Below are 22,131 nucleotides of genomic sequence, written 5' to 3'. Positions count from 1 at the left end.
ATATCCTTGGTTATCTTTTTTTCCCTCTCATCTTGCTGGGGCCTCTGCCATCCTAAGGACTGGGGCAGGGGTGGGGGGATGGGGAGCAGTGAGTAAAAGAGTGTTGTGGTGCTTCATTGCTGGCTGGGCAAAACCATGACATTAATGAAAACAAAAAGTGAGGAGAAAAGGAAGTCTATAAAGTCAAATTCTATCATCAGTTTCAAGCTTGTTCATCTTCCCTTATGACTATGGAGCTGTTGTACAGGGTTATATCACAGCAGTTCTAGGCTTCCCCAAAGAATGAGCAAAGGCAGATGTGTCAGTAGAACAAACTGGCACATGTGGCATGTTCCTGGATATGCTAATGAAAGAGCTCTGGGGGGAAACTCAAAGGAGACTAACAGCCTCAGGTCAGTCAAAAAATATTTTAGTAAATCTATCAGACATATCCAGTCTAACATTAAGTAATAGCAACTTGGACTATAATGAGCAAAGAAAGAAGAGATGGTGCCTTGACATTGAAGATAGTGGCAAAGTCATCCACGAGTATGATACAGAATCAAGATCAGATACTCCAAACATGATGAGTGGGAAATAGAAGCACATCGTCTTAAAGGGAAAAAAGTGGGCTTAAAAAGTCAAGTTAGATAAAACCCACTCATTTCCTGTACTTTTAACTCTATGAATAGGTGTCGAATTTGTCAGCATGTGGAATTGCATCAGCAAAGGCAATCACCTGGAGAAAGAATATGATTGCTCTATGACATTCAAGGACTATACATATTTGCTGCTTATTTTGGCAGAAAAGAAATACACAATGACAAAACCAGTAAAAATTTAAGAGCAAGGGTGCTATGCTTAACAGCAGCCTGCATTTAGTGCTTCGTCTCTCTGACTGTTCAAATACTGAACAATAATTCCATTAACAAACAATATGAAAATAACAAAATGTGACTGAAAGAGGCTGTCCAGAAAGAATCGCAGAATCACACAGAATCACAGAATGGTAGGGGTTGGAAGAGACCTTTAGAGATCATCTAGTTCAACCCCCCTGCAGAAGCAGGTTCACCTAGATCAGGTCGCATAGGAACATGTCTGTCCAGGCAGGTCTTGAAGACCTCCAAAGAAGGAGACTTCACAACCCCTCTGGGCAGCCTGTGCCACTGCTCCCTCACCCTCACAGTAAAATAGGTTTTTCTTATATTTAAGTGGAGCTTTTTGTGTTCCAGCTTCACCCTATAAGCCCTTATCCTGTCTAGCTACAATAGAAAAAAGGGATATCCCAACCTCCTGACACCCACCCTTCAGATATTTATAAATACTAATAAGATCTCCCCTCAGTCTCCTCTTCTCTAGACTAAACAGCCTCACAGTCTGAAGTCCTTACTATTTTGAAATCACATTAATTAAGTCATTTAGGATTCCACAAGTATATTCTATTTATTTATCTTTAATACATTGTCTAGCATCTTGTAGTTTGTGGCTGTTCTCTATATATGCTTGTTTCATAATCATTATATTTTAATGACTTCATGAGGAAAACTCCCTACATTTAATCTAGTATAGAGATTTGAGGTCCAGCTAATCTGTGGCAAAAGGCTTGCTTTAAATGAAATGTGACATCTTTTGTCACTGCAAGGGCATTTTCACCTTCTAGTGGCCAAACTGAGAGTTTGTTCACCCTGGAAAAGTGGAGGGGAATAGCACAGATGTATTATTTTTCTGTTGTCTCCTGCCAAACACCATCATTGGGCCTTTTTTAAGAGTAGCAGCAGCCTCCTGGAGTGTTTCCAAGGGAGCAAGAGTCTGTGTAGTGAAAGAGCAGACTCCCTTAGGCAGATTCATTCTGTTCCATACTAACAGTCCTGCAAAACACTTAGCATCTGCAGAACAGAGGACAATATTGCAGCTTGCTGTTCCAACAGAAGCAGTTGGACCCCAATAGATTTACTCAGGAGGCATGGGGAAGAAGGTGGCTTTCCCTATTAGTACCTTTGTCCATGCTGTGTACCCTCCAGGGTACCATGGCTGAGAGAGCACCGAGACGCTGTTTCAGTTGAGATTTTTCCAACTATTTTTTCTCTGTTCTAGGAGGATTGCTGATACTGTATGGTATCTAAAACTGCCTGCTGTGATATACAGTGGTATTTGAGAAATTATTGGCAGGGTATAGTTACTGTGTCTGCGTTTTCTCTCATCACAGCTGTGTAAATCAAGAGGACTAGTACTTGCTATAAAACTGGTGTGAGAGCACTGTCAGGGTCTCTGACGTGATCCACAGAAACAAACTGCCTAACGTAGCCACTATATGACTATTCCTCTTCACTGGCTGTGCAGAGGAGCCTGATTGTGCTTGGAAGCGAGGCAAATCACATCACCTGCTGCTCTCTTGTACCAACAGTGCTGACTGACACAACAGCAGCGGCACATTACACAGTCAGGCAGTTGAGTTGCTGTTGTCCCCATCCTGACAGATACTGCCTTTCCCCAGTAACAACATCCCATCCCCTCATTAATCCTCTCCTGAATCTCCATGGCTTCCAGCCTAGGATGCTGAAGACTCACAATACCTTGGAAGAGAGGGATGAAGCCTCCAGTGGTTCAGGATCTGACCCACAGCAAGATCTGACCGCTCCACCTCCCAAACAGTAAGCCCTCTCAAGAGAGTGATGCATTTGCTTTGAAAGTGTTTTCAGATGGATTACATTTTTAAAGACAAATTCCATGGAGGTGCTTGGGCAGAACGATGCAAAATAAACTGTCTCCAATTTCCCACCAATTGCAGTTTTCACTGAGGAGAAATGACTTGAACTGTCCTTATACAAACTGGTTCTAGTTTGACTTTAGGCATCATCCCCTGTTCACCACAGGAGGAGAGCTGTTTGTCATTAAATATTTTTTTTCTAAGTTGTTAAACTACATTTTGGAGCCTTTCTTAGTCATAAGAAGGTATGAAAAGGTTCTTCCCCCCTCCTCTTCTCTGCCCTGGTGAGGCTTCATCTGGAGTGCTGTGACCAGTTCTGGACTTCCCAGCTCAAGAGGGACAGGGAACTTCTGGAGAGAGTCCAGCCCTGGGCCACCAAGATGACCAGGAGAATGGAACATCTTCCTTATGAGGAAAGGCTGCGGGAACTGAGGCTGTTTAGTCTGGAAGAGATTGAGGGGGGAATCTCATTTATATTTACAAATATCTAAATGGTGGATGTGAGGAGGCTGGGGCATCACTGTTCTCTGTTGTATCCAGTGACAAGACACAAGCTAATGAAAAAAAAAAAAGCTGGAACACAAAAAGTTTGGCTTAAACATAAGCAAAAACTGTTTCACTGTTCAGGTGAGGGAGCCCTGGCACAGGCTGCCCCGGGACGTTGTGGTCTCTCCTCTGGAGGTTTTCAAGAGCCACCTCGATGTGTTCCTGTGTGACCTGATCTAGGTGAACCTGCTTCTGCATGGGAGGTTGGACTGGATGATCTCTAAAAGTCCTTTCCAACCCCTACCATTCTGTGATTCTGTGAAAAGAAACCCAGTAACAGAGACGTAATTCTGTCTCAGCTACAGGCATAGGCATTAGAGACACCTCTCTTCAAAAAGAAAAATGGTCACACCAACATTGTTTTTTCTCCACAGTTTCATTCACATTGGATGGGAAAAGGGTCATAACACCTCTCCCTGTTACTGAAAAGGGCTCGCTAGTTTCACTTGATTTTTCCATCTGGTTGTTTCCTATTACACTGAGAAAAGACCTAGTGAGTTAAGAGTTTCTAAAAATGCTGAGGGCCTACAGTATGGAATTAAAATTAAATTATTGAAGCAAGTTTCACTGTCACTTTGAGGTTTGCCTTCCAATAGCCAAACCAGAAACAGGAGACACTGATGGAAGTGCAGCATATCAGGTGTGCTGTCACAGCTTTGGGAGTGAGCTTCAACCAGGCAGATGTTAGGACAATGAAAAGATGCTAGCCCACACAGAGAAGAAAATCTGCCCAGCCTGTACAGAGGCGTACATTTCTGAGTCCAATGAATGCATAAACAGTCAGGAATACAGTAAATACAGCAGTTTGCCCTGCAGAAACATGTCACAGAAATGATTTCTAGAGACAGGAGCAGGAACAGACTGGAGAGGAGGCCAATTGAGGGCTTTCAGTCACCCAAACTCATCCAAACTGTGTGTGAACTGGGTGCTCTCCACTCAGGATTGGATGCAGAGAGAATGTAGAGACTTGCACAAACCCAAGCAGAATGACAGGTTTTATACGTTTGTTTCAGTACACATCATCAGAGAGATACAGGTCTTGTCCCACACAGGAAACACAGGGCTCAAGCAGTACATTCAGGAGAAAACACAGTGTAGATGGTAATAAAGATAACCACCCACAGCTCCTCTCAGAACAAGAATACCATATGGGATCTCCAGTTCTTTTTGCCCCTGACATTGAAGCTAGTTTTATTTTGGGTGACTGTGCAAGGGCAAATTTCAGAGAGGGCCAAGTATGGTGGGAAATCCATCTCATGATCTACTAATTAGATTAGGATTAATGAAAAATAGGTATGAAAAGTGAAAGACAAACACAGCTCCTCCAAAGATATTTATTCCTGCAGGGTATTTTTGTCTTAGCACCTGTTTTTGTACTAAGACATGCCAATATTTTCACCTTAAGTTTTGGCCTGCCTTGAGTGCAAATACTTAGCCTTAATTGCAAGGCTTTAATATTTTACCTTTGCAACCTTTTAATTGTGAAATTAAGTCTTGTTTAATCACATTTGTAGTTGTTTGCAATGGTTACACAGTAATACAAGACCACTACTGAGACATGTATGTTAAACGTTTTTTGTTTCTCTGTCACATTTCACAGTTCAGTGGAAAACAGGAGCTAAAATAGCTACACAGTCATCCCTAGTACTGAACCATGTGTTTGGATGTGTATTCTATAAATATGACTCCTCTCTGCCTAAGGGCTGGGTTTTTTTCCTAATAGTTTGTTAGAAAAAGTAACATTTGTGCTGCAGAATAAACATAAACCTTTGTGCTATTTGCTTAAGCTGTGTTTTTGCTTACCTGAAAACTAACGGGTGTCCAGAACCTCATGCCCTTTTTCACAGTGGCTAATCTAAAGCAAAACTAAGGGAAGGAAATCTGTGTGTCTGTGGTATTGGTGAAATTGTGTTTTCCTTTTTTTTAGACTGGAATCTAAAATCATTTTCCAGTGCATGCAATGTTTAGCCAATAATATAGATGTGTCTCTGTTGCATTGCAACAGACCACTGCATAAGACCTCTTTGGTCAACATGGAAAACACTTCACACGTCAGCTATTGACAACCCAGCACAACCAGGCAGAAGAGCATTTTCTGCCATCGATCAACAGTAATTCCTGGCATTTACAAGGCATCTTTAATCTGAAAGCCTTAAATAGCTCTGCCATGATACTAAATTCTCAGAGTTTAGGTGACATAGTATTTGATTTACAATGAGAAAAGCAAATCACAGAGGAGGAAGGCAATTGCTCAAGGTCAGATAGTGAATTCTTGTCAGAGTCCAGAAAAACATCTAACCTCAGAGGCTTTTAGTTTAGTGGAAAATAGGTGTCACCTTTGTTATGGAAGCACAGTGTTAAGTTTGTATCCGCCATTTGCTTACTCTGCCCGGATGTTAACCTGTCTGTAATGACAACATAAGACAGTGAAGAACCACGTTTCCAAGCAATCGAGTTACAGATTAGGAGGGGAAGAGGAATACTTCAAATGTGGGGAAATTTTTGAACTTCTGAGTCACTGGTAGCTTTTGAATGAAGAGCTGTAATGCAGACAGATTAGCACATTCCCGTATTCTGGTTCTGCTGTTACTAGGGGGTGAAAGGAAGGCTGGGTTCTGAAGAAGGGTATAATAGGCTGCACATGAACTACACAGACGGGGCCTCAAGTCTAATGGCAAAATTTCTCTGTGCAGACATCTCCGAGAACAGAAGCAGTTTCAAAATGTGTAGACTTGTGAAGAACAAGAGTATAAATACCCTCAGATGTCAAAGTATGCATCTAAAATCCAGTTCAGGGCCAAGGGTGAAGCAGATCTTCTTTAGACTTGCAAGGAAAAATCATTGGTAGCAAAAAACCTACAAAGATGTTGTGGTTTATCATACTTTTATTACAAATATGACAGAAAAACTCTTGTGGTTGATAGGATTTCTATTTCTGGGGTTTGCAGGAGGTTGAAATTCTCTTTTTCAGGCAAATCAGATGGCAAATTATATCTAAGTATATGTAATAATACACACATTTAAAAAAAGATCCTCTCTTGTATACCCCGTGTCTTGTTCTGCTCTTTTAGCATTTCAGTACTTTACAGTTTCAAGTCTCTGCTTTTAGACCTGCTTCACACCCCCAGTTTCTAAATCTTACGTCATTCTTCTTCTTGACAATTTTAAGTATATTTATACTGCTAAAAGATATTTATGGTTTAACATTTTAATAATGCTGTAGTCAGATTTCATTACTGCTTCTCTGTTACATTTTGTATGAGATAGAAAACTGTAATGAAGAGAATATGATTGTGGGGTTTTAGGCTTATGAGCTTAATGTACTATGATATGACAAAATATATTATCTAAAGGTCCCTTTCTCATAAAGGCAAATGAGAGCACCAGAGATAAGAGAACATAAAGCAGCAGCCAAACCAGCGATAACATTCTATAACTGCAGAAACATTTTGTAATAAAAACGTAATTTATATAAAAAGAGTTTGAAATAAAAGACCTTTACGATTCCTAATCTTGGCTGCATGCATGTTACACAGCTTGTAAGAACAGAAACGACAAACTGAACAGAATCAAACCTATCTTCCTGCACGATGGAATTTAACTCCTGAACCTGTTGCAGTTAGCTCTGCCACCTGGACAGCGTGGGTGACAGGGTGTGAGAAATCACCGGTTTGCTTGGGTGCAAACAGTTGGAAGGAACTGCTTCCAGATATCCTAAAAACCGTTATGGGGTTTCAAACGTTCTTGCAGCTGAGGGTGCAAACCTTATCAAAACTCGACTGCTTCCCATATGCTCTCTTTACTACCTAGTAAGCATGAAGATAATTTCCAAAGAGAACTGGACAAACATTACTTAGTCTGGAATCACATAAATATTAAATGTACAGGGGAGCTCTCCTTTTGCTCTCATTCCAAATTAAAACGAACTTAATTAAGTTGAATTATGTCCTAAAACTTAAATTATACTAAAAATTCATGTCAGGACATTTCCAAGAGGTAATGTGATTTTCCAAAGTTTCCAGCAAAACCCATGCGTTTCCCTCGTTTGGCAGCTGGCTGCCTAAGCGCGGCCGTGCTGGGCGCTGACAAGTCCGCAAGTCCCCGCCTGACGGGGCCGGGGCCGTGCCGGGCCGGGCTCCCGGGCACACGCGAGCACTGTCCGGCCGTGCGAAGGCCAGCCGACAAACGCACCGAGTAACAAAGCTCTCTCCCTCTCAGACCCGGCACACCAGCCCTAAGGGAGCGGAGGGCGGCGGCCGCCGGCCCCGCCCCGCCGCGCCAGCCAGCCCCAGCCACCTGCGGGCCTCTGCTTTGAAATCCGCCAGCGGACCCATCCTCAGGCTGTTGCTTGCCCCCTTGGGCTCGTTAGTGGACGCAGGTCCCCCGTACAGCCGCCGGGGAAGCCGTCGGGGCCCGGCTCCTGCCGCCCGCCGTTCCCCCCAGCGGGGCCGGAGCCTCCCGGCGGGCGGGGCGCGAGGAGGAGGGGGGGGGGGGTGCTCGGCGCGCCGGGGGCTCGCGCATTACCCGGCATGCAGCGGGCGGCGGGCTCGCACCAAGATGGCGGCGCCGCTGGAAGAGTACGAGAAAGAAGCGGGCTGCGTCCCCATCCTGCACCCGGAGGTGAGCGCGCCCCGCGGGCAGCGGCGGCGGCGTGCCGGGTGTGGGCGAGGCCGGGGCGGCGGCCCGTCGCGGGACGGGGAGGCCCGCCGCGTGCGAGGCGGGCGGGTGCGGTGCGCGGAGGGCGAGAGGTGCGCCGCCGCCCCCCGCCGCCGGCCTGGGTGTGCGCGGCGGCGGGCCGGGGTGGGCAGGGCCGGGCCGGGCCGCGGCAGGGCGGTGGCCGAGGCGGGGAGGAGGATGCGGGTGCCGGCGGCCGGGCGGAGGGCAGGGTCTGCCCCGAGCCCTCTGGTGGCGTCCTTCCCGGTGGCGCGGGCCGGAGGCGAGGCAGCGGTGGCGTCCGCCTGACCCCCGGCCCGCTGCGACCCCGCCGCGCCGCCCCCGGAGTGCCGCGGCATCGGCGCCCCTCGGCAGAGGCAGCAGTAGCTCGGTGCCCAGCTGGGCTTGGCATCCATCCCCACCACCCCAGGGGGACTGCGGCCCTGCAGCCCGGAGGGAAGCGGCTCGGAGAAGGAGAAATAAATATTTCCCTCTGCTTTTTGCTGGCGCTGGTCTGCGGGTCGGGCCTGGTCCGATGCAGCCCAGCGCTCTCTGGGTGGCATGGGTTTTGATTTGAAAGCAAAGGATCTGTTTTTTCCCCAACGTGTGGGCCAACCGGTGGGAGGAATGTTTAGAGGTAACACGTAGAGGTCGTTTCATGTCATATTTTTGTTTTTATTTCGTGCCGCCCACTGTTGTCAGCGGCATACATGCAGTCTGGAGGACTAGTGTGATTGTTTTGAAACGTATCTTAAACAGTTTAGAAAATCTTTTACATCTGAACTTGTCACCTGATACATTAAGAATTGCAAGAACTGATTTTTCAGCCTATGAGAAGGATTAGTGCATATGCCAGGCTCTAGTTTTTTGCCGAACAGATGGCACTCATTTTCCTAAAACAACATCTTAAAGATACTTTTAGTTTTCTTAAAGACTGAAGAGTTTCTATAGGTATCTTATGTGTATCTTACCTGTCCTTCCCTACGGTACTCACTTACGGCTGTAAAATAGGACCCCCTTCTTGAAGACCAAGTAGTGAAGCAATACACCTCAAATCAGTGTCTTGATTAATTTTTAAAGTAGCATGTGAAGATTGATGCATGTGTTTTGTTAGGCTGAGGAAGTACCCTCATTTGCATTGTCTGATGTTTTGTCAGGAATGAAGAGTTTTCAGTAGCAATCCAGACTGTTGGGTGTTGATGTTCATTCAAATACAATGTCCTTAACTGTGGAAACTTTTGATGAGCAGTCTAAAACTATAAAATGGAGTAGAAGGCACATTAGAAAACTGTTTTGTTTTAAAAACTGAAGATTAGTATGTCTTCAAGTAATTACTATGTAGTAAGCAAAAATTTCTCAATGTAAATTGATGATTTTCACTAGTTAAGCAGTCTGGTAGAATTTTGTGCTGTTCTTTTGGTGTATAAAGTTGAGCATCTATAAAAGAGATGGGGGAAGAAGATATATATTTTGTACTGTAACGCCAACCTGAATCTTTCAATGTGCAATCAATATCACTTGCCTAACTAGTCGTGAGGCTTTTTAATTTGATTTTTCTGAAAGTGCTGAGTTATCTGACTAATTCTTTGTTCACATGAGTTGCAGTGGGTGTTCCTTTAGTCCTTAAAATCCCTTTGTGCAGAAACACATTGAAAGAGAAAGGTATTTTAATGTTGGTGGTGAGACTGGTTGTTAAGAGAGCATTTCTGGAAGGTCTGTTAAAAGCTTGAGGATTCTGTACCATAACAGAGCTGTATTGTCAGAGATGTGTCCACTGAACAATGTGGTGCATGTGTATTCCGTTGTTTTTGAAGGTCAGGGGCCTTAATCCTCAGTGATTTCCATTTTTTAAAGAAAATAGCACCATGTCCTTATGTAAGTAGTGACGTTGGAGCATATAATCAGTTCTTACATTTGTATACGTATAAAACTGATGCTTTTTATAGGACTGTCAAAATCTTTCCCAGTTTCTTATTTTTTTCATGCTACTGTTATCTGTGTCATGCATCTTTTTCGGATACTTTTTCTGTGAGTCTTTTCAAGTGAGAGTTCTGCTTCTTACTCTCTTTTTGTTTTGACTATTTTGGATTGCTTTCAAAGGTTTTTAGGAGTCTTCTTTGGAAGGGAAGTGGGGTTTTTTTGTGTGGGCACTGGCTTTGCACTTTGACTATAACATGAGATGTTAGGAACATAGTATTGATGTTGTATGTAAGATGTTCTTGGCAATAGTGGGAAAAATTACTTCAGTACTGGAGTGCTGGTAGATCTGTTTGTTTGTGAAAGGCTTAGCTTAAAGTGATTCAATTAATTTTGGTAAGAAGCAGAGAACCACAGAAAACATGAAAACGTTAGGAAACTAACAGTGAGACTGTTTTTGGCGGGTTTTGTGTGGGATCTTGCTGACTGAATACGTGGGACTGCTTCTGTCCTTGTGTGAAAGCAGGCCAGACTTACGTAATACTCATGTTTCAAAGGGTATTTATTCATTCTTCTCATCACAGGTTCAGCTTGGTATGACAGCATAGACCCCACTGTGTTCTACCAACATTACTCTAAGACTAGTAGTGGAACAGCAAAGCATGTAACTATCATTATAGTGGCGAAGTACAACAATTGCACATGTATTACTCATAGAACGATTTTATGTGATAAATGGATGGAGAGCTATTGGCTAACTCAAAAGTAGCTGTGAGAGAATTATTCTTGGATGTCTTTGTTTCTGAAAGTCTTAGAGGAGTTCATCTACCAGATTTGAGACTTTTTTTATAAATTATTTGGAAGTAATAACAAAATTGCCACAAGAAAACTTGCAGGTGAACAAGATTGATGAGTGCTAAGCAAGGAGGACAGAACAACTGTCCAAACCATCTAGAATTCATGTGAAGTTATGCTAGTGAAACGAAGTTCACCTTATTGTAGCCATTTTTAAAGTAATGCATTGAAGGTAAGGTACATAGACATGGGACTGTATCTGGGAATTTATTGATTGGTAGGATATAAATATAAACGAGCAGCTCAGCAGAAGCTCCCAGTATAATGCTTTGATTGAAAAAGATATAATCCTTGATTTATTGATTTATTTTTTTAAACTTTGTTTACTGATGAGGAGCAGGAAGATAATTTTTGGCTGAGTGTGTGGTAATGCTAATGTTTTTGTTTTAAAAGTCATTGTTAAACAATGAGGAGTGTGGAAAAAGAGTTAATAATGCTTTATGGTGAAAAACATGGGAAAAAACTCTATTCACATTTTCAGAAATAGTGAGAAGAACTTTCTTTTTCCCCCATGAGTACTTTCTTACTGAGGTGCAGTGATTTCTTTGGTTTATACTTAAGATCCAGTGTCTGGACAGGGAAGTTGAATGGGATCAAATAGAAGGCACAAGTGGTAAATGGAGAGGCTGAGTAATCATTGTAACGAAGGAAGGGAGACAGTGGTGGATTAATCAGTTCTCAATTTGTTCAGCTTGATTTTGGATGTCTTTTTAGAGGACAAATGCAAGCTTTTGATTTCTGCAGGTGGATGACTGATGTTTCAAACCTGTGAGTACAGGAGCATGGACTGTGTTGGGGTGACTGAGTCTGTGAATGATGTACCACCTCTTTCATATAGGTGAATTCTTCATCAGGATGGTGAAGTTCATGGATAAACTAAGAAAGAAAGTCCTCTGAGTATAGGTCTTAGGGTGGTTGGGGTGTTGGCTGCCCTACTGTGTGATATGGTAGCTTGATTTGAAGAGATGCAGAGCACTCAGTGATGGCACAGTTACACTGGCCTGTGTAGTCTGTGCTAGTTTCCTTATTCTCTCAGTGTTCAGGTGTCTGGTGACAGTTACAATGGCAAGCTCTGCTTTCACTTATTCAGTGTAGTGTGGGAGTGCTACTCAGTTTGTATTTGTTGTCCTTCAGCTAAATGGTTTTAGTAGTCCTTCTGGCTTTAAATTACTTGAATCTGCTAAACCAGAACAATAGCTCTGTAGTAGGTGATGACAGGCTTGGATGTTTTATTTCAAAATCCAAGAACGGGGGGGGGTAGGAATCTTTAGTAAATTATTTTGTTTATATTTCTTTTTTTGGTTTGGAAAATATTCTTGATTTGTGGCCAGAATATGGCCTGAACTGCCAAAGGTATTCAGGGCTGCATGTCTTCCTAAATGGTAAGAACTAATACTGGGGAGGGAGAATCTGTTTTGTTACTGCTGGGTGGTGCATGCAGCGGTGTTGGTAGGTTGTGTGGGATGTTTTGAGAGAAATTGAAGTTGTTGGTTATTACAGATCTTCTTTGGCATTTGAAAAGACTTGGCTGTGAGGGTTGGTTGGTGGATTTTGGGTTTTTTTGTCTCACACTGAAGTCAGAAAAATCTTTCTCCAAAGTTGGAAGGAAATTTTAAGAGTTACGGGCTGTGGTAGGAATTATCCTAGCTGGAAGCCTTTGCTTTTATCTTTGTATCTCATCCTGTCATTCAATTTTTAACTACCTAGGAACCAAGAAGCACAGTATCTTCTTGTGCATTCCTTGTTGGCAGTGTGAAGAAAATAGATAAACTTAGTGTAGTTGGCTTTATTTCCGATTTCTTTGGTTTATAGTATCAGTGAAAGACCTGATTTTTCAAGTCTGACTGTTCCCTGTGGGAGTCTGTTGATATTGTTTGGATTGTCCTGGGATGCAAACTGTTCTTAACTGCCTTATAAAGGTACATGACTTACTGTGTGGTTTAGTCAGGACCAGTCCAGGGACTAAGCTTACATTTGTGAGCTCATTCAAATATTGGTTATTGTTCTTTATTTTGCTTAAAAAAGAAGACAGAACCAAGAGGTCTTAGATAAATTAATGTGCTTAATGTTGAAAGTTGAGTCTTGCTGTGTGTATCATGGTTAGCTTCACAGTTTGAGGCCAGAGGGGTCTGCAGAACTAAGCCAACTTGTTCCCATAGGTGTTGAGGGTTTTTTCTAAGAATTAATTCTTTTTTTAGTCAGCATACTTTTTTTTAAAAAAAGGCAAAATCCTACATTGACAGATAATATTGTATAGCTGGGCAAGCTGCCCCAAAACTTAATCTGTTTAAGACTTAGATTAAATCTGTTTCTAGTCTCAATTTGTTTTTGCTCATTACATCTTGAGAGATGCATACCAAATATAGGTCTGTCTACATACATTTAAGATGCCAATGATTATCAGATTCCTACGCTGGAGTTATGGTCTGCAATCCTACCAACTCTTTTACATCTCCTAAGACATGCTTTTTTCTTCTCTCTTTTTTTCCTGGCATTGCTCTGAGTGCAGTAGCTGTTGGAGTAGTGAACCTGAACAGACCACTGTTCTAATAGTCATACCAGGGCCGATTGCTCTAATAAAGTAAAATTGCACTTTCTTTGTTGGTGTTCTGTTTTTTCAGGCAATTGTACTGGTCTTGTTATAAACTGCATCACACTGGAAGCTTTAGTCCAGGTGGTTATCCATCTTCAAGTGTCTTTGGTGCTTTCTGGAGAGTGTCCTAGATGAGTCTTCATTTTAGATGTTTAAAAAGCTTTGTCTTGGCTTCATCCAGTCTTCTCCAAGTAATGTAAGCTATATTGTATCAGAAAGATGGTATTATTATTTTCCCCTTTCTTCCCTCACTGTAAAACTTCCCTCTAACTGTTGTTTACCATGATACAGGGTGAGGCCAAAATACAAGCTCTGCAGGATGCTTAATGTCTTCTCAGTAGTGTTTTGATATTGACACTCGGCTGAGATTTTAAAACTGTGAGCTACTGAGAAGAGTAAGATTCTTTTTTGGTGGCCAGCATTGTACTTAACTATGATAGTACAGTCACAAAATCATAGAATGGTGGGGTTGGAAGGGACCTTTAGAGATCATCTAGTCCAACCCCCGAAATGAATCAAAAGAATAAAGCTTGTACATATCTTGTTTTCAATACATACAAGATAGATCACAGTAACTTTATTTATATTTTCCTAATCAAAAATCAGGCAATACTCAATCGAACTCTTTGCATATTGCCTGTGTTTTACCATTATTACTTCTTTATCAGGTGGTTTATTTTTCTGTGAAGCTATAGTACATGGCATTACTAGTCTTTGCTTTTTTGTTAATATTATATCAAACGTAGAAAAGCCATTAATAAAGTGGTAACCATTTGTAATCCATGTTATCTTTTATCCAGATCACTGGAGTTTACTCAAGCTTAATGAAAAACAATATTTACATCTTTTGGGCTTTATGATTGACCTAAAGAACCTGTACTTTAAAGAAGTTTATTAGTATTTCTTGTTGTATTAGAAAGCACTGTATCAGGGCAGCAGAATGTGATGTCATTTTCTGGCTCTTTCCTCAACTGTTTTTGTTTTTCTGCACTTACTGAGCATTTGCAAATTTTGTGGTTTTTAACTTTTTTTTTCTATTGACAGTTCTATTATTGTTGTAGTCTTGACAGCTTTTGTCCATTTCTTGTGTTTTTAGAATGCTGTTTGCCCTTCTAGGGATAAGGATATCTCGTATCCTTTTGCTTGCCTTTCAAATTTTCCATATTTTTCTAATTTATCATACTCATTGTCTGTGTTTCTCTTGCTATCTTTACAAGATTTATTTTTTTTACAGTTATTCTCACTTTCCTTGTGAACTATTCAGGTTTTTGCCACTCTGGACTTTTTCTCAGTGATACTGTTGTGGCTTCTCAATAATCTAGTAAAACCTTATCAATAGCTGAAATGTATTTTTAAGTTTTTCTTCTAATTTGGGCAGTAATAGATTTTTAACTTTCTAGGACAGATCCTCTCACAGCATCAATAAGTACCTGGTTTGAACTAAACTTGTGTTGACTCGGTTTGCCTTTACTTGTTTAGCACAGACTTTATTTCTCTCACATTTCACAGAACTTTAGTCTTTGAATAACATTTGTTGCACTGTGTTATACTTCTTTGCTTAGGACAGTAATGAGACATTATAAATGTGGAAAATAGTTAAATTTTAACTTTGCAGTATACAATTTATGGAATTAGAGAAAAAGGCTTGTTGTTTCCTTGAAAATGAGATAATTACTGTCATTGATATTGACATGCGTTGATGGGAGCAATCTCAGTAATTGATATTTCAGCATAAACACTCTTCCACTTCTTTTCTAAGACCGTATGAGATAAAGATATGATGTTTATAGCATCATTGTAGTTGGGAGAAGCACTAGGGTCTTGTGCAGTTTTGTAATCTAGCGATTTCTTCCAATGCTTGTAGAATGTTCTGAAGTCTTTAGTAGTATTTCCTTGATTGCCCTGTAGGGGAGGAGGTGCCAAACATTGAGGGAATAATAGGAATGCTATATTCAGAGCCTGGTAAGCTGCTCAAGACCAGGGAAGATGACAGAACTACAGAATTGTAGGGGTTGGAAGGGACCTCTAGAAATCATCTGGTCCAACCCTCTGCTAAAGCAGGTCCACCTAGATCAACTTGCACAAGAATGCATCCAGATAGGTTTTAAAAGTCTCCAGAGAAAGAGACACCACAACCTCTCTGGACAGCCTGTTCCAGTGCTCCCTCATCCTCACAGGAAAGAAAATTCTCCTGATAGTGTAGTGGAACTTTCTGTTTTCCAGCTTGTACCTGTTACTCCTTTGCCCTTAAAATGTGTGCTATAGAAAAAGACTCATGTCATCCTTTTGATGCCCATTCTTTAGGTATTTATAAGTGTTGATGAGGTCCCACTCAGTGTTTTCCAAGCTAAAAAAACGCAGGTCTCGCAACCTTTCCTCCTGAGACATTCCCATCCCATAATCATCTTGGTGGTCCTCCACTGGACTTTCTCTAGATCTCCCTGTCTCTCTTGGGCTGGGGAGCCCAGAACTGGACACAGGACTCCAGATGAGGTCTCACTAAGGCAAAGTAGAGGGAGAGGAGAACCTCCCTTGACCTGCTGGCCACACTCTCTTGATGCATCCCAGAATATCATTGACCTTCTTGGCCACAAGGACACATTGCTGGTTTATGTTTAGTTTGTTATCAACAAGGACTCCCAGATACATCTCTGCAAAGCTACTCTCCAGCAGGTCAACTCTCAGCTTGTTCTTGTGCACAGAGTTATTCCTCCACAGGTGCAGGACTCTCTGTCTAGCTGTGTTGAACCTTATTAAGTTCTCTGCCCAGCTCTCAAGTCGATCAAGATCCCGCTGAATGGCAGCACAGCCTTCTGGTGAATCAACCAGTCCTCCCAGTTTGGTGTCATCAGCGAACTTGCTGAGGGTATACTCTGTCCTCTCATCCAGTTCATTGATGAAGATGTTCAATAAGACTTGTCCTTGAGTTCTGTGGAACTCCACTGGCTTCAAGCCTCCAACTTGACTCATCACTCTGGGTTCTGTCATTGACCCAACGCTGTATTCACCTCACTGTCCACCCATCCCTCCTACACTTCCTGAGCTACTTTTGGAGGATGTTATGGGAGACAGTGTCAAAAAGCCTTGCTGAAGTCAAGGTATAAGACATCCGCTGCTCTCCCCTCTTCTAGCCAGACAGTAAGTGCCATCATGGAAGGCTATCAGACTGGTCAAACAAGATTTCCCTATGGTGAACCCATGTTGACTCCCCTTGATAACCATCCTTTCCTTCATGTGCTTAGAGATGACATCCAGGATGAGCTGTTCCATCACCTTTCCAGGGATGGAGGTGAGGCTGAATGTCCTGTAGTTTGCCAGATCCTGCTCCTTGCACTTTTTGAAGACTGGAGTGACATAGATCTTTTTCCAGTCCCCAGACACCTCACCTGTGCTCTGCAGTCACTCAGAAATCATGGGGAGCAGCATAGCAATCACATCAGCCAGCTCCCTCAGCATTTGTGGGTGCATCCCATCAGAAGTTATGGATTTGTAGGTGTCCAGCTTGCCTAGTAGATCCCTAACACAATTCTCCTCAACCAAGGGAAGGTCTTCCTTTCTCCATACTTGTTATCCTGCATGGACTGGGCTTCCCAAGGGCTGATATTAGCACTATCAAATGAAGCAAATAAGGCGTTCAGTAGCTCTGCTTTCTCTGTATCCTCTGTCAGCAGGGCAGAGAGAAAGAGGGAGTGCAGTAGCAAGTGAGAGAATGTTAGCTTGCTTTGAAAATACTTGTATTGCTGGCTTTGAAGGATGTGATTTTTGCATCCAAGTTTAAGCTAACTGGAAGCCACTGTGAAGCCAAACCACAGTCCGTCATCCTTCCTGGTGTTAGCTCTTGCAGTTGTGTGACTAGGGTGTGAAATAGGTACTTGTTGCATTGTCAGTCTGTGACCTGCTCTGACTAAACAGTTACTGTAATATTGTTAGAACAAGTAAGAGGTAATGGAGAATGTGCAGCTAGGACTCCGAGCATGACCATCCCTTGTGGTGGCAGGGGTGTTTTAGCTTGACTTAAGCCAATTATGAAACCTACCTTTAAACACTTCCAGCTGCACACATCTGCCAGTGGTGCTTGTCATCCCAGGACAAGCCAACTCAGGGAAGTAAATTCATGGAAAATTCATCCCATTAAAAAAAGCTGTGAATAACTTTCTGCTAGTTCACTGAACCTATCCTTGTGGGATCAAGTGCACTAACAGAAGGTAGAAGGTGGGTTGGTGTGACCAGTTTGGAAGGTTAGAATTAGGTTAGACCATTCTTAACTGTCAGACTACAGACTTACTAAACTCTCTCTCATACGCTGCAGAAAATTTACTATCAGCACGACTTCATGCTTCAGCTTTCATGCACTTCCTTATTGTGGTAGATGAATCAGGCTATGTTTATTTTAAATGGGAATAAAAGTTTGCTGCTTTGGCTATAGCTTTTGAGCTCTGTTTGCTGATTCAAAGTTGTGATGGGAATGGTGAATTGAAGCTTTTCCTGAGGTCTAAGCACAATTTGTTCTAACTTTCTTTTTTTTTCTGTATGTGCCAAGGAGAAAAGAGGGTCCATAACTAGACTGACTGCTCATTCTGTCATATGCATTTACCAGAGCTCTGGTTGTGGATTAAATTTTTTCCACTTCAGAGATGTGTTAGCTGTAAACTTAATCAGCGTGCTTCACGTTTTCAGTGTGGCATTGACAAATACTTGCTGAATAAAGCAGAACCTTCAGCATACTCAAGAAGTTTGTGGTGATACCAGGTTTGAAAATTGATTGGAGAATCTTGATCTTTGAAAGAGGATTTTCAGAACATCTTTTTCTGGGAATTCTAAAAAGAATTGGTTTTGTTCTGCAAGTAGCTGAGGATCTGTGTTGAGCTAGCTATGTACTTAGTGCATTTTGAAGTTTAACTGTCTAAAAGAGTGAAGTGCATAATTGGTCTTAAGTTAATCTCATAATGAGTGACTACTAACGCTACTTCTTGGGAATATTTTGATTTTATGTTGAGTGGTTTGCACACTCATATGCTCAGAGGCTGAGACCTGTTTAAGTCACTTAAAAAAAATACAGTTTTACTTCTATTGAAATCTTGATATTTTGACTGAGAAGAAAGATGAAAAAGATGTATGTTCACATTAATGTGAGTTGCTGACTAAAGCAGAACTCCAAAGTAAGCTTTAAATAGTACTTAAAGTTTTTAATTGTAATTTTTTTTAAACCTTAACAAATGCTAGTAAATGCAGCTGTTCTAGGTAACAGTGGTGATGTTATGTGTTCAAATACGGGGTCTTCCAAAAAGCTCTCTTGTGAAGCAATTACTTGCTAAAGCACACCACTGCTTGACTTAGGAGCATCTTTAAGTAAATGACTAACAAGCAGTCAATTATTTATGAACACTTACTTTGAAGAAACAAAATGTACCCATTACCAGTTGTGCCTTAAATCGCATAATCTCTGACCTCTGTGTGGAGTGGTTGGATTAAAGGCTCTAGTTGAGCATCTCTAACTGGTTATGTAAAAAATCAGATCTGCATTGGAGTGTATGCAGGATCATTCTGTGTGAATGCTGACTATTGCTTGTGGGTGGAACTCTGTGTCAGCAAAGGGACTATTTTACCACGTTTGAGATGAGGCTTTTCTCAGTCTATTTCACTGCTTTTTAAAGGAAACATTGTCAAACTGTGTCTTGCTTAAAAAAAAAATATCAGGGTATTGAGTACAGATTTTAATTTCCCTGTTGTGAATGTGTTCTATAATGAGCTTCTCCAGGGATTTTCATAAATGATGTGCCAAGAAACTGTGCAAATGGGTCAAAAATTTAGAAGGGAATCCAAACAGACTTCAAGGAATGCTGTCAAATGTGAAAAGTAATGGAAAACAGTGACAGAATTGACATGGAATGGAAGGGAGTTTTTTTGATCCTACTAATTTTGTTTAATTTCATGCTGTAACAGGGGTCCAAGTGAGGCAAGTCTGACGTGTACTTACAAGCCAAACACAGAACTGGTTTATTTGGTGTGTAATATCACCAGTTAAGACTAAAACCAAAACAAACAAGGGGAATCACACACTTCTTTCATCAAGAATGTAATCTGATTTCGATTTAGAAATTTTCTAGCACATTATTAGCTAAACTGAAGGTGTGTATGCATCATCTCAGTTCAATCTAACAGCTCATTGATGCTGAAGGCTTTGGTACCCCAAACTGATGAACCCATACAGCCCTACAGAATTCTTTTTGTTCTTTACTTCTGGCTAGGACTTTATGTGAATATGAGAAGGATCAGACAGCTCCTGCTTGTTGACAGTCAACAGTAGTCAAATTAGCTGTTAATGGTTCTATTCTGAATCTACTGTTGTTTCTAGAGAAGAAAAAGCTACTTTCCTTATGCCTGTAAGGCAATAAATGTGATTGTCTCTGAAATTTAAGACATGATCACTTCAGCTTCTGTTTCTGTGTCTTTTTGTGCTGCAGAGTCAGGTGAAGGGGTAGTAGCAGGAAAGTTGTCATACAGAAAGATGTATTTCAATAGAAGAGCAACTTCTATTAAAAATGTTAAAATAGATACCAACAGTGTCTTTCTGAGGGATGCAGTGAATTAATTTGCTTGTACTTACTTTGTGAGCATTTTTCTATTAATGCTAGTGCATGAGTGGCTAGTATTTACGTCTACATAAACTAATGTGGGTGTTAATATGCAAATTACTATAAATAAACTTGTACAGATTCTCACACTTTTTTAGAAGTAGGAGGAAAGCTGGGAAAGCTTACTAAAAACCACTACATTATAACTAATGAAGAACAGAGAAATTGAACACACAACTACAAGGGAAGGATTTTTTTTAAATATTAACCTTCAGTAGTCCCTGTTTCAATACAACATATACGAGGGTTATTTTGTTGTTTAGCTTCCCTGAAATAGCTGCAGCCACTTCCAATTTTACCATGATTGTTTTGACTGCAGCCAGATAGAGAATTCACGTCATCAATAAAGAAATATATAGTTTCTTTTGTTTTCATTAAGAAACTGAAGCAAGAATATGCAATGTTTTATAGAAAGTAATGCTTTCATTTCTAGACTTTAGTATCAGAACTTAATAGTATTTCTTCGAAGTATCAATTACCTTGGTCACCATTCAGAATTTGAATGTCCGGTGTTGATCCTGGTACCTCCTTGCAGCAATATTGCATAACATTAAAGTAAAAGCAGTCCTAGCCATCTGTTAATGCCTACTAGAGCCATAAGTAGCAGCTGTAAGCAGCACTATTTTCCTCCCATCCTTCTGTCCAAGCAGACATATTGACTTGTTCATATCTTTCTGCTGTATATAATTGTGCGTTATGAAATTCACTGTAATCAGAACAATTCAGTCTCAGTCATCTTATTCTGTCATGTGTAACTTGTTAATTCTTTTTGTACGAATGCTATTCTCAGAATTATTCTTAACCTTAATTTATTTTGGCTTTTTTATTGAGAAAGATTACAGGATTTGAGTATTTAGAGGAAATGAGCATAACCTGCACATGTGGTTATGAGGATGACTGGTTGGGAATAGTGGTATTGTTAGGGATCATTCCTGGGAGCTGTACTAACTTTTTTTTTTTCTCCTCTCCCCAGCACTCCTCCTCTGGAGTTATTTTTCATATTTTGTGTTGGCAACTGTTTCCACATCTTAGGAGTTCTGTTTTCTAGAGGAGATTCCCTTTTTTTCTTCTGCTGTGTTGCTGCTTTTTTTTCTCTTTTCCAAAACGCATTTTTTTGGCTTTTTAGCCTTATTCTCGCTCTTCCAAGTTTCTTCATACCCTACATGACTTATACATCTGTGCAAGCAATCTGCACATTTTGTGACTAATGAGTAATGACGAACTAGTCACAGATGCTTATGGGATGCATTAGGTTACTGTCTAAGGAGAGTCACTCAAGTGGGAAGCTCAGCTTGGAGTGACTTTTGGTAGTAGTTGTGGAAACTGGATTTGTTTTAAATAAATAAGTAAAATTGTGTTTCTTGCAACATCCTAAGCCAACCAGCTTTACCACTAGAAAAAGCATTGTTTCCTTCATCCTTTCAACCTGACTTCCTTGAATATTTAAAAAATGGAGTATGTTGTTTCATGATTACTTATTCCAATTAACAATTGACAGCTATCAAAATATTTCTGCTCCCTTCTCTTTACTTTCCCTCTACCAGTGGCTCTGGAGCATGTCTTTTCTCAGGAGAAACAGCTTCAGCTTGCTGTTGGAGTAAAAAAAAAAAAAAAAAAAAAAAAATCCTGTTTTTTTTGTTTGGTTTTTTTTCCCCTTCTAAGGAATTGAGTGGGCTCACTCCAACCACAGCTCCAAGTAGCAAAGCTGGCTTGAGTTACGTAGCAGGAACACGAAGCCAAGAGCAGTGGGGGAGAGTGGGCAGAGAAGTGACCTTTTTTTTAGCAGTGGTAGACAGCTAATTTGGCTCAAGTCATCCTGTTTTGAGGAGCCATCTCCATATGTGACATCAGTGCTTGACATTTTGTGTTTTCAACCTGCTTAATGTAAATCAGTGAAATAAGGCCTCTCCTTTACTACCTTCTATTGAGTTTTCCTGGCTTTAAGTTGAGGAGCAGTCACTGTCAGTAGAGATCAAAATATATTAAAAAAAAATTGGATTTAAGTTTATCTTTTTTTTTTTAAATAGCAGTTAGTGGTGTTTAGCAGTCACTTATCGCTGTAAAATTATGTTTTCTTGGAATAAATATTTTCATCATAAAAGGAAAAATATTTTAACACTTACAGATATTGTTGAAACCATTTGTGAATGTGGTATATATTCTAGGCTCAAAATGTTATGTTGTTACTTCATTATCAATCTGACATGTTTTTAAAAAATCATACTAATTTCAAGAATTTTTACTCT

At 41.0% G+C, this 22,131-nt stretch overlaps 1 protein-coding gene across 2 annotated transcripts in view; it reads left to right on the top strand.

Moving 5' to 3' along the window:
* The first annotated feature begins 7,773 nt into the window (after positions 1-7,773).
* Positions 7,774-22,131, top strand: part of ZDHHC17 (zinc finger DHHC-type palmitoyltransferase 17) — a 76,814-nt gene continuing 62,456 nt past the window's right edge. For both annotated transcript variants that reach the window (XR_009820650.1, XM_062016102.1), the window contains exon 1: positions 7,774-7,852. Coding sequence is in view for 1 of the 2 variants with exons in the window: in XM_062016102.1 (XP_061872086.1) it covers positions 7,790-7,852 (63 nt within the window). In the remaining variant the exon portion in view is untranslated. The remainder of the gene's footprint in view (positions 7,853-22,131) is intronic.

This window comes from Colius striatus, chromosome 1, assembly GCF_028858725.1.
Source record: "Colius striatus isolate bColStr4 chromosome 1, bColStr4.1.hap1, whole genome shotgun sequence".
Taxonomy (NCBI): domain Eukaryota; kingdom Metazoa; phylum Chordata; class Aves; order Coliiformes; family Coliidae; genus Colius; species Colius striatus.
The sequence above is the reverse complement of the archived record's forward strand: the minus strand, read 5'-3'. Positions and strand labels throughout refer to the sequence as shown.